The sequence below is a fragment of the Salmo salar genome, unplaced genomic scaffold (assembly GCF_905237065.1).
Source record: "Salmo salar unplaced genomic scaffold, Ssal_v3.1, whole genome shotgun sequence".
In the NCBI taxonomy this organism is placed as follows: domain Eukaryota; kingdom Metazoa; phylum Chordata; class Actinopteri; order Salmoniformes; family Salmonidae; genus Salmo; species Salmo salar.
Genome location: NW_025550565.1, coordinates 79,545 through 94,772, shown reverse-complemented (window position 1 = coordinate 94,772; position 15,228 = coordinate 79,545). Strand labels below are relative to the sequence as shown.

General features: G+C 46.3%; 1 protein-coding gene across 1 annotated transcript in view; it reads left to right on the top strand.

The window, feature by feature from the left end:
* The window catches only part of LOC106603982 (protein phosphatase Slingshot homolog 2), a 65,444-nt gene that overhangs the window by 38,482 nt on the left and 11,734 nt on the right, over positions 1-15,228 (top strand). Inside the window, 5 exon segments of the mRNA XM_045713871.1 lie at positions 9,901-9,966; positions 10,569-10,763; positions 13,793-13,886; positions 14,273-14,401; positions 15,121-15,167. Coding sequence (XP_045569827.1) covers positions 9,901-9,966; positions 10,569-10,763; positions 13,793-13,886; positions 14,273-14,401; positions 15,121-15,167 — 531 coding nt within the window.

Below are 15,228 nucleotides of genomic sequence, written 5' to 3'. Positions count from 1 at the left end.
CACTATACTGACAGGACAGACCAACACACTATACTGACAGGACAGACCAACACACTATACTGACAGGACAGACCAACACACTACACTGACAGGACAGACCAACACACTATACTGACAGACCAACACAATATACTGACAGGACAGACCAACACACTATACTGACAGACCAACACACTATACTGACAGACCAACACACTATACTGACAGGACAACACACTATACTGACAGACCAACACACTATACTGACAGACCAACACACTATACTGACAGACCAACACACTATACTGACAGGACAGACCAACACACTATACTGACAGACCAACACCCTATACTGACAGGACAGACCAACACACTATACTGACAGACCAACACACTATACTGACAGGACAGACCAACACTATACTGACAGACCAACACACTATACTGACAGGACAGACCAACACACTATACTGACAGACCAACACACTATACTGACAGACCAACACACTATACTGACAGGACAGACCAACACACTATACTGACAGACCAACACACTATACTGACAGGACAGACCAACACACTATACTGACAGACCAACACACTATACTGACAGACCAACACACTATACTGACAGGACAGACCAACACACTATACTGACAGGACAGACCAACACACTATACTGACAGGACCAACACACTATACTGACAGACCAACACACTATACTGACAGACCAACACACTATACTGACAGACCAACACACTATACTGACAGGCGACCAACACACTATACTGACAGACCAACACACTATACTGACAGGACAGACCAACACACTATACTGACAGACCAACACACTATACTGACAGGACAGACCAACACACTATACTGACAGACCAACACACTATACTGACAGACCAACACACTATACTGACAGGACAGACCAACACACTATACTGACAGACCAACACACTATACTGACAGCACCAACACACTATACTGACAGACCAACACACTATACTGACAGGACAGACCAACACACTATACTGACAGACCAACACACTATACTGACAGACCAACACACTATACTGACAGACCAACACACTATACTGACAGGACAGACCAACACACTATACTGACAGACCAACACACTATACTGACAGACCAACACACTATACTGACAGGACAGACCAACACACTATACTGACAGGACAGACCAACACACTATACTGACAGACCAACACACTATACTGACAGACCAACACACTATACTGACAGACCAACACACTATACTGACAGGACAGACCAACACACTATACTGACAGACCAACACACTATACTGACAGACCAACACACTATACTGACAGACCAACACACTATACTGACAGGACAGACCAACACACTATACTGACAGGACAGACCAACACACTATACTGACAGGACAGACCAACACACTACACTGACAGGACAGACCAACACACTATACTGACAGACCAACACAATATACTGACAGGACAGACCAACACACTATACTGACAGACCAACACACTATACTGACAGACCAACACACTATACTGACAGGACAACACACTATACTGACAGTCCAACACACTATACTGACAGGACAGACCAACACACTATACTGACAGACCAACACACTATACTGACAGACCAACACACTATACTGACAGGACAGACCAACACACTATACTGACAGGACAGACCAACACACTACACTGACAGGACAGACCAACACACTATACTGACAGACCAACACAATATACTGACAGGACAGACCAACACACTATACTGACAGACCAACACACTATACTGACAGACCAACACACTATACTGACAGGACAACACACTATACTGACAGACCAACACACTATACTGACAGGACAGACCAACACACTATACTGACAGGACAGACCAACACACTATACTGACAGACCAACACACTATACTGACAGGACAGACCAACACACTATACTGACAGACCAACACACTATACTGACAGACCAACACACTATACTGACAGGACAGACCAACACACTATACTGACAGGACAGACCAACACACTATACTGACAGGACAGACCAACACACTATACTGACAGACCAACACACTATACTGACAGACCAACACACTATACTGACAGGACAGACCAACACACTATACTGACAGGACAGACCAACACACTATACTGACAGGACAGACCAACACACTATACTGACAGACCAACACACTATACTGACAGGACAGACCAACACACTATACTGACAGACCAACACACTATACTGACAGACCAACACACTATACTGACAGGACCAACACACTATACTGACAGACCAACACACTATACTGACAGGACAGACCAACACACTATACTGACAGACCAACACACTATACTGACAGACCAACACACTATACTGACAGGACAGACCAACACACTATACTGACAGGACAGACCAACACACTATACTGACAGGACAGACCAACACACTATACTGACAGACCAACACACTATACTGACAGGACAGACCAACACACTATACTGACAGACCAACACACTATACTGACAGACCAACACACTATACTGACAGGACCAACACACTATACTGACAGACCAACACACTATACTGACAGACCAACACACTATACTGACAGACCAACACACTATACTGACAGGACAGATCAACACACTATACTGACAGACCAACACCCTATACTGACAGGACAGACCAACACACTATACTGACAGACCAACACACTATACTGACAGGACAGACCAACACACTATACTGACAGACCAACACACTATACTGACAGGACAGACCAACACACTATACTGACAGACCAACACACTATACTGACAGACCAACACACTATACTGACAGGACAGACCAACACACTATACTGACAGACCAACACACTATACTGACAGGACAGACCAACACACTATACTGACAGACCAACACACTATACTGACAGACCAACACACTATACTGACAGGACAGACCAACACACTATACTGACAGGACAGACCAACACACTATACTGACAGACCAACACCTATACTGACAGACCAACACACTATACTGACAGACCAACACACTATACTGACAGACCAACACACTATACTGACAGACCAACACACTATACTGACAGACCAACACACTATACTGACAGGACAGACCAACACACTATACTGACAGACCAACACACTATACTGACAGGACAGACCAACACACTATACTGACAGACCAACACACTATACTGACAGACCAACACACTATACTGACAGACCAACACACTATACTGACAGGACAGACCAACACACTATACTGACAGACCAACACACTATACTGACAGACCAACACACTATACTGACAGACCAACACACTATACTGACAGGACAGACCAACACACTATACTGACAGACCAACACACTATACTGACAGACCAACACACTATACTGACAGGACAGACCAACACACTATACTGACAGGACAGACCAACACACTATACTGACAGACCAACACACTATACTGACAGACCAACACACTATACTGACAGGACAGACCAACACACTATACTGACAGACCAACACACTATACTGACAGACCAACACACTATACTGACAGGACAGACCAACACACTATACTGACAGGACAGACCAACACACTATACTGACAGACCAACACACTATACTGACAGACCAACACACTATACTGACAGACCAACACACTATACTGACAGGACAGACCAACACACTATACTGACAGACCAACACACTATACTGACAGACCAACACACTATACTGACAGACCAACACACTATACTGACAGGACAGACCAACACACTATACTGACAGGACAGACCAACACACTATACTGACAGGACAGACCAACACACTACACTGACAGGACAGACCAACACACTATACTGACAGACCAACACAATATACTGACAGGACAGACCAACACACTATACTGACAGACCAACACACTATACTGACAGGCCAACACACTATACTGACAGGACAACACACTATACTGACAGACCAACACACTATACTGACAGGACAGACCAACACACTATACTGACAGACCAACACACTATACTGACAGACCAACACACTATACTGACAGGACAGACCAACACACTATACTGACAGGACAGACCAACACACTACACTGACAGGACAGACCAACACACTATACTGACAGACCAACACAATATACTGACAGGACAGACCAACACACTATACTGACAGACCAACACACTATACTGACAGACCAACACACTATACTGACAGGACAACACACTATACTGACAGACCAACACACTATACTGACAGACCAACACACTATACTGACAGACCAACACACTATACTGACAGGACAGATCAACACACTATACTGACAGACCAACACCCTATACTGACAGGACAGACCAACACACTATACTGACAGACCAACACACTATACTGACAGGACAGACCAACACACTATACTGACAGACCAACACACTATACTGACAGGACAGACCAACACACTATACTGACAGACCAACACACTATACTGACAGACCAACACACTATACTGACAGGACAGACCAACACACTATACTGACAGACCAACACACTATACTGACAGGACAGACCAACACACTATACTGACAGACCAACACACTATACTGACAGACCAACACACTATACTGACAGGACAGACCAACACACTATACTGACAGGACAGACCAACACACTATACTGACAGACCAACACACTATACTGACAGACCAACACACTATACTGACAGACCAACACACTATACTGACAGACCAACACACTATACTGACAGACCAACACACTATACTGACAGACCAACACACTATACTGACAGGACAGACCAACACACTATACTGACAGACCAACACACTATACTGACAGGACAGACCAACACACTATACTGACAGACCAACACACTATACTGACAGACCAACACACTATACTGACAGGACAGACCAACACACTATACTGACAGACCAACACACTATACTGACAGACCAACACACTATACTGACAGACCAACACACTATACTGACAGGACAGACCAACACACTATACTGACAGACCAACACACTATACTGACAGACCAACACACTATACTGACAGGACAGACCAACACACTATACTGACAGACCAACACACTATACTGACAGACCAACACACTATACTGACAGGACAGACCAACACACTATACTGACAGGACAGACCAACACACTATACTGACAGACCAACACACTATACTGACAGACCAACACACTATACTGACAGACCAACACACTATACTGACAGGACAGACCAACACACTATACTGACAGACCAACACACTATACTGACAGACCAACACACTATACTGACAGACCAACACACTATACTGACAGGACAGACCAACACACTATACTGACAGGACAGACCAACACACTATACTGACAGGACAGACCAACACACTACACTGACAGGACAGACCAACACACTATACTGACAGACCAACACAATATACTGACAGGACAGACCAACACACTATACTGACAGACCAACACACTATACTGACAGGCCAACACACTATACTGACAGGACAGACACACTATACTGACAGACCAACACACTATACTGACAGGACAGACCAACACACTATACTGACAGACCAACACACTATACTGACAGACCAACACACTATACTGACAGGACAGACCAACACACTATACTGACAGGACAGACCAACACACTACACTGACAGGACAGACCAACACACTATACTGACAGACCAACACAATATACTGACAGGACAGACCAACACACTATACTGACAGACCAACACACTATACTGACAGACCAACACACTATACTGACAGGACAACACACTCTACTGACAGACCAACACACTATACTGACAGACCAACACACTATACTGACAGACCAACACACTATACTGACAGGACAGATCAACACACTATACTGACAGACCAACACCCTATACTGACAGGACAGACCAACACACTATACTGACAGACCAACACACTATACTGACAGGACAGACCAACACCTATACTGACAGACCAACACACTATACTGACAGGACAGACCAACACACTATACTGACAGACCAACACACTATACTGACAGACCAACACACTATACTGACAGGACAGACCAACACACTATACTGACAGACCAACACACTATACTGACAGGACAGACCAACACACTATACTGACAGACCAACACACTATACTGACAGACCAACACACTATACTGACAGGACAGACCAACACACTATACTGACAGGACAGACCAACACACTATACTGACAGACCAACACACTATACTGACAGACCAACACACTATACTGACAGACCAACACACTATACTGACAGACCAACACACTATACTGACAGACAGACCAACACACTATACTGACAGACCAACACACTATACTGACAGACCAACACACTATACTGACAGGACAGACCAACACACTATACTGACAGGACAGACCAACACACTATACTGACAGACCAACACACTATACTGACAGACCAACACACTATACTGACAGACCAACACACTATACTGACAGGACAGACCAACACACTATACTGACAGACCAACACACTATACTGACAGACCAACACACTATACTGACAGACCAACACACTATACTGACAGGACAGACCAACACACTATACTGACAGGACAGACCAACACACTATACTGACAGGACAGACCAACACACTATACTGACAGACCAACACACTATACTGACAGACCAACACACTATACTGACAGGACAGACCAACACACTATACTGACAGACCAACACACTATACTGACAGACCAACACACTATACTGACAGGACAGACCAACACACTATACTGACAGGACAGACCAACACACTATACTGACAGACCAACACACTATACTGACAGACCAACACACTATACTGACAGACCAACACACTATACTGACAGGACAGACCAACACACTATACTGACAGACCAACACACTATACTGACAGACCAACACACTATACTGACAGACCAACACACTATACTGACAGGACAGACCAACACACTATACTGACAGGACAGACCAACACACTATACTGACAGGACAGACCAACACACTATACTGACAGACAGACCAACACACTATACTGACAGACCAACACACTATACTGACAGGACAGACCAACACACTATACTGACAGACCAACACACTATACTGACAGACCAACACACTATACTGACAGGACAACACACTATACTGACAGACCAACACACTATACTGACAGGACAGACCAACACACTATACTGACAGACCAACACACTATACTGACAGACCAACACACTATACTGACAGGACAGACCAACACACTATACTGACAGGACAGACCAACACACTATACTGACAGGACCAACACACTATACTGACAGGACAGACCAACACACTATACTGACAGACCAACACACTATACTGACAGACCAACACACTATACTGACAGGACCAACACACTATACTGACAGACCAACACACTATACTGACAGACGTCAACACACTATACTGACAGACCAACACACTATACTGACAGGACAGACCAACACACTATACTGACAGACCAACACACTATACTGACAGGACAGACCAACACACTATACTGACAGACCAACACACTATACTGACAGGACAGACCAACACACTATACTGACAGACCAACACACTATACTGACAGACCAACACACTATACTGACAGGACAGACCAACACACTATACTGACAGACCAACACACTATACTGACAGGACAGACCAACACACTATACTGACAGACCAACACACTATACTGACAGACCAACACACTATACTGACAGGACAGACCAACACACTATACTGACAGGACAGACCAACACACTATACTGACAGACCAACACACTATACTGACAGACCAACACACTATACTGACAGACCAACACACTATACTGACAGACCAACACACTATACTGACAGACCAACACACTATACTGACAGACCAACACACTATACTGACAGGACAGACCAACACACTATACTGACAGACCAACACACTATACTGACAGGACAGACCAACACACTATACTGACAGACCAACACACTATACTGACAGACCAACACACTATACTGACAGACCAACACACTATACTGACAGGACAGACCAACACACTATACTGACAGACCAACACACTATACTGACAGACCAACACACTATACTGACAGGACAGACCAACACACTATACTGACAGACCAACACACTATACTGACAGACCAACACACTATACTGACAGGACAGACCAACACACTATACTGACAGACCAACACACTATACTGACAGGACAGACCAACACACTATACTGACAGACCAACACACTATACTGACAGACCAACACACTATACTGACAGGACAGACCAACACACTATACTGACAGACCAACACACTATACTGACAGACCAACACACTATACTGACAGACCAACACACTATACTGACAGACCAACACACTATACTGACAGACCAACACACTATACTGACAGACCAACACACTATACTGACAGGACAGACCAACACACTATACTGACAGACCAACACACTATACTGACAGGACAGACCAACACACTATACTGACAGACCAACACACTATACTGACAGACCAACACACTATACTGACAGACCAACACACTATACTGACAGGACAGACCAACACACTATACTGACAGACCAACACACTATACTGACAGACCAACACACTATACTGACAGACCAACACACTATACTGACAGGACAGACCAACACACTATACTGACAGACCAACACACTATACTGACAGACCAACACACTATACTGACAGACCAACACACTATACTGACAGGACAGACCAACACACTATACTGACAGGACAGACCAACACACTATACTGACAGACCAACACACTATACTGACAGACCAACACACTATACTGACAGACCAACACACTATACTGACAGACCAACACACTATACTGACAGGACAGACCAACACACTATACTGACAGACCAACACACTATACTGACAGACCAACACACTATACTGACAGGACAGACCAACACACTATACTGACAGGACAGACCAACACACTATACTGACAGACCAACACACTATACTGACAGACCAACACACTATACTGACAGACCAACACACTATACTGACAGGACAGACCAACACACTATACTGACAGACCAACACACTATACTGACAGACCAACACACTATACTGACAGGACAGACCAACTCACTATACTGACAGCAGACCAACACACTATACTGACAGCACCAACACACTATACTGACGTATGGTTCAGAGGAGTTTGACTGCTTGTTTGATCCTCTGTCCCTCCTTTTCTCTCTCCCTCCTTTCCTCTGTCCCTCCTTTTTCTCTCCCTCTTTCCGTCCCTCCGTTTCTCTCTCCCTCCTTTCCTCTGTTCTACTGTTCCTCTCTTCCTCCTTTCCTCTCTCCCTCTGTTTCTCTCTCCCTCCATTTCTCTCTCCCTCATTTTCTCTCTCCCTCCTTTCCTCTGTTCTACTGTTTCTCTCTCCCTCTGTTTCTCTCTCCCTCATTTTCTCTCTCCCTCCTTTCCTCTGTCCCTCCTCCTCCTTTCCTCTGTCCCTCCCTTTTTTTCCTCTTTTTCTTCTTTCTCCTTTCCTCTGTTCTACTGTTTCTCTCTCCCTCTGTTCCTCCTTTCCTCTGTCCCTCTCCTTTCCTCTGTCCCTCTCCTTTCCTCTGTCCCTCTCCTTTCCTCTGTCCCTCTCCTTTCCTCTGTCCCTCTGTTTCTCCCTCCTTTCCTCTCTGTCAGGGGTTTCAGTGTGTCCACTGATAACAGGGTCCATGTATTCAAGCCTGTATCAGTGCAGGCCATGTGGTGAGTACACCGTTTTAGGTCTTCACCTTTCAATATGCTGTTTATTGGTATGTTTGCACCGTGTTAGCTAGTGTTTTCTGATATATCTTGATTAGTTTACCATTTACCATCTAAATGTCCCACCAATGTCTCCACCCCTCTTCTCTCTCTTCCCTCCACCCCTCGCTCTCTTCTCTCTCTTCTCCTCCCTCCACCCCTCTCTCTCTCCTCCCTCCACCCCCTTCTCTCTCCTCCCTCCGCCCTCTCTCTCCTCCCTCCACCCTTCTCTCTCCTCCCTCCACTCCTCTCGCTCTCCTCCCTCCACCCCTCTCTCTCCTCCCTCCCCCTCTCTCCCTCCGCCCCCCTTCTCTCCTCCCTCCACCCCTCTCTCTTTCCCTCCACCCCTTCGCTCTCTTCTCTCTCCTCCCTCCACCCCTCTCTCTCCTCCCTCCACCCCTCTCTCTCGCTCTCTCTCTCTCTCCCTCCACCCCCTCTCTCTTCCCTCCACCCCCTCTCTCTTCCCTCCACCCCTCTCTCTCCCCTTTCTTTCTTTCTCCCTCTCTTCTCCCACCACCCCTCTCTCTTTATATTCTCTCCTCCACCCACTCTCTCTCCCCTACCAGGTCTGCTCTGCAGTCGCTCCACAAGGCGTGTGAGGTGGCTCGTTGTCATAACTACTTCCCCGGCAGCCTGTTCCTGACCTGGGTCAGCTACTACCAGAGTCGGGTCTCCTCTGACCAATCACGCATCAACGAGTGGAACGCCATGCAGGACGTTCAATCACATCATGCCGACGGTCCCGTGCTCTTCTCTGACGTGTGAGTGTCACAGACAGCCTCCCATAACGTGTTGGACTGGTTCAAGTTTATTTTCCAACATGTGTTATTAATAAATTGGATATCTGAATCACAGATGCCCAGTAAAATAAAGAGTGGGTGTTTCTCAATATGCAGATTACCGTGCCCAGAGTGCATTCTCCCAGGACGTTCTCTTAATTACTGGACACTCTTGGGAGGACGAGAGTGTGGAAAATGCAGAAAACATTTGAGAAGCATCTTCCAGCCAGGACAATGGCAACAATAGAGATGAAACAAGATATACTCAAAGCAAATGTTTTACTTCATAATAATCCGCTAGCAATATGTGACTCATATTAATGTAGCTAGTCAGCTAGTTAAACAGACAAAAATGACCTAAAAATAATGTTACGCAAGGTAGATGTAAATTCTTTGTGGGTAGCTAGCTAGCTAACAGTAGTAGCTAGCTAGCTAACAGTTGTAGCTAGCTAGCTAACAGTTGTAGCTAGCTAGCTAACAGTTTTAGCTAGCCAGTTAGCCCTATTGACTTACTATGGGCTTGCGATCTACGCAAACATGCCAAAATTAACACAGAATGTATTTATTTATTAGTGTATCACGATAACATATTGTAGTCAGAAAACATGAGATGTGAATGGGCATGTTTTGGTCATATTTCTGTGCATTCCGTTGAAGCTTGCATTGATGCATGCTTCAAAATATGTACAAACGGAGTAGGCATCCGAGAAGTCCACTCCGTGCTCCGTTTCGCATACTTTCATTTGGACTCATACTCCGACCCTCCCGTTCTCCAATTTACGTGCTCGGAGCACGGTAGTATGCGTTTTGAGAAACACCCAGTGTGTAGTGACATGTATGTTTACATGTTTATTGAGCTTCACAGCACCAGGAGTCTTCCCAGAATGCTTTGCACAGAGCTCATCTTTAAGCTTGGGACCTAAGGACTAACTCTGTCATGAGCCCAGTCTGCTGGGCTTGTGATTATAGTCTCATTTGAATGAATCAAGATTAGAGGGAGTGTTTTAACATCATCAGTTCTGTTTCTATGGACCAAAAGAGAACCTTCTAGAAATAGTCAGAGAGATAGATGGAGGACTCATCATGGATATAACCCGTTTTAACTTGGCCATTGCCATTAAGGGCTTCTACCATTTAAAAGTAGACAACTGGCTGGGGGATTCCTATGAGTTGGGAGTAATCAGCCAATGAAGAAGGAAATGTACTACTTTAAAATGGAGATGGCCTCAATGCTGCCACAAACACTATAATGGCACACATACAAAGATGAGTCCTCTATCTATCTCTATGGCCTGTTGTTCACACGCCTATCTGCCCTCTCATTGGCTAGAATGGTCCCACCTGATCTTGCCTCCTTCCTCCTGCCTTCCATCTTTGTGGACATATATTTCCATTGTTAGAGCCAGTCACTCGACTATCTTGTCAATATAATAGACAATATTTGTTATAGTTAAAATCTCACATAGTGGTGCTGGAAATTGGAGAACAGGTAGAACTGGAGGGGAAGGGGTAGAGGGGAGGGGGAGGGGTTATGAAAGATGGATGGATGGAAGGAGGAATGAAAGGGTCAGCGTCTTGTTTTGAAGTCAAGGAGGAGGGTGATCTCACACAAACACTTATCAAATGTATTTATGAAGCCCTTTTTACATCAGATGTCACAAAGTGCTGAACAGAAACCCAGCCTAAAACCCCAGACAGCAAGCAATAAAGATGTAGAAGCACAGTGGCTAGGAAAAACTCCCTAGAAAGGCAGGAACCTAGGAAGAAACCTAGAGGAACCAGGCACTGAGGGGTGGCCAGTCCTCTTCTGGCTGTGCCGGGTGAAGATAACAGTACATGGACATTTAAGGCCAGGTTGTTCTTCAAGATGTTCATAGATGACCAGCAGGGTCAAATAATAATCACAATGTTTTTAGAGGGTGCAACAGGTCAGCAACTCAGGAGTAAATGTCAGGAGAGGATCCGGGACAAGGTAAGAGGTCAGGGTTCCATAGCCACAGGCAAAACAGCAGAAACTGGATCAGCAGCACGACAAGGTGGACTGGGGAAAGCCAGGAGTCATCAGGCCAGGTAGGTATGGTCCTAGGGGAGAGAGGGAGAGAGAATACTTAAGTTCAGATAGGACATACTGACCCTAGCCCCTGGCACATAGACTATTACAGCATAGATACTGGAGGCTGAGACAGGAGGGTCAGGGGACACTGTGGCCCTGTCCGACAATACCCCTGACAGGGCCAACCAGGCAGGATATAACTTCACTCACTTTGCCAAAGCACAGCCCCCACACCACTAGAGGGATATCAACAGACCACCAACTTACTACCTTGAGACAAGGCTGAGTATAGCCCACGAATATCTCGTCCACCGCACGAGCCCGACGGGACGCAAAAACGGACCGGAAAATCACGTCAGTGACTCAACCCACTCAAGTCAAGTATCGTGAAAAAAGCCTGGCACGATGGGTGGACCCCTCCTAGGCACTGCATTGAAGAGCACCAGTAAGCCAGTGACTCAGCCCTCCTAGGCACTGCATTGAAGAGCACCAGTAAGCCAGTGACTCAGCCCCCATAATAAGTTCAGAGGCAGAGAATCCCAGTGGAGAGAGGGGAACCGGCTAGGAAGAGACAGCAAGGGCGGTTCGTTGCTCCAGTGCCTTGCCGTTCAGCTTCACACTCCTGGGCCAGACTACATTACATCATAGCACCTACTGAAGAGATGAGTCTTCAATATAGACTTAAAGGTTGAGACCGAGTCTGCGTCTCTCACATGGATAGGCAGACCATTCCATAAAAATAGATCTCTATAGGAGAAAGCCCTGCCTCCAGCTGTTTTTAGGTTGATTTTCTAGCGACAGTAAGGAGGACTGCGTTTTGTGACCGTAGCGTACGTGTAGGTATGTACGGCAGGACCTAATCGGAGAGATAGGTAGGAGCAAGCCCATTTAATGCTTTGTAGGTTAGCAGTAAAACCTTGAGAAAAGAAAAACTTTGACTGGCGCCGCGTGTTTCCAGGCCGACTGAAAGAGAGAGGATGGAGCGTCTGATCAACACTCGTCTGAGAGAGATTATGATGCAGAAAGACCTGGAGAATGTCACCTGCAAAGAGGTGTGTGTGTGTGTGTGTGTGTGTGCATAACATACTCTCTTAGTTGTCGTATTCTGGTAGTAGCGTGTTGGAAATGCATGTCTTGTGTGTGTGTGTTTAACCTGTGTGCTCTGTCGTGTGTGTGTGTGTTTAACCTGTGTGCTCTGTCGTGTGTGTGTGTGTCTGTCTGTCTGTCTGTCTGTCTGTCTGTCTGTCTGTCTGTCTGTCTGTCTGTCTGTCTGTCTGTCTGTCTGTCTGTCTGTCTGTCTGTGTGTGTGTTTAACCTGTGTGTTCTGTCGTGTGTGTGTGTGTGTGTGTGTGTGTGTGTGTGTGTGTGTGTGTGTGTGTGTGTGTGTGTGTGTGTGTGTGTGTGTGTGTGTGTGTTTAACCTGTGTGTTCTGTTCTAGATCCGCACAGAGCTGGAGGTGCACATGGTGTGTAACCTGTGTGAGTTTAAGGAGTACATAGACAATGAGATGATCCTGATCCTGGGTCAGATGGACAGTCCCACTGAGATATTCAACCATGTTTACCTGGTAGGTCCGTCTGTCTGGCTCTCTGGCTCGTCTGTCTGGCTCTCTGGCTCGTCTGTCTGGCTCGTCTGTCTGGCTCTCTGGCTCGTCTGTCTGGCTCTCTGTCCGTCTGTCTGGCTCTCTGGCTCGTCTGTCTGGCTCGTCTGTCTGGCTCTCTGGCTCGTCTGTCTGGCTCTCTGTCCGTCTGTCTGGCTCTCTGGCACGTCTCTCTGGCTCGTCTGTCTGGCTCTCTGGCACGTCTGTCTGGCTCTCTGGCTCGTCTGTCTGGCTCGTCTGTCTGGCTCTCTGGCTCGTCTGTCTGGCTCGTCTGTCTGGCTCGTCTGTCTGGCTCGTCTGTCTGGCTCTCTGTCCGTCTGTCTGGCTCTCTGGCTCGTCTGTCTGGCTCGTCTCTCTGGCTCTCTGGCTCGTCTGTCTGGCTCGTCTGTCTGGCTCTCTGGCTCGTCTGTCTGGCTCGTCTGTCTGGCTCTCTGGCTCGTCTGTCTGGCTCTCTGGCTCGTCTGTCTGGCTCGTCTGTCTGGCTCTCTGGCTCGTCTGTCTGGCTCTCTGTCTCGTCTGTCTGGCTCTCTGTCTGTCTGTCTGGCTCTCTGGCACGTCTCTCTGGCACGTCTGTCTGGCTCTCTGGCTCGTCTGTCTGGCTCGTCTGTCTGGCTCTCTGGCTCGTCTCTCTGGCTCTCTGGCTCGTCTGTCTGTCTGGCTCTCATATATTTTTGGTTTCCCTCCAGGGCTCTGAGTGGAACGCATCCAATCTGGAGGAGTTGCAGGACAGTGGGTAAGGCATGCTCTGGAGAACTACTACTCCCATACTGCACTGCTCAACATAAATTCTATTT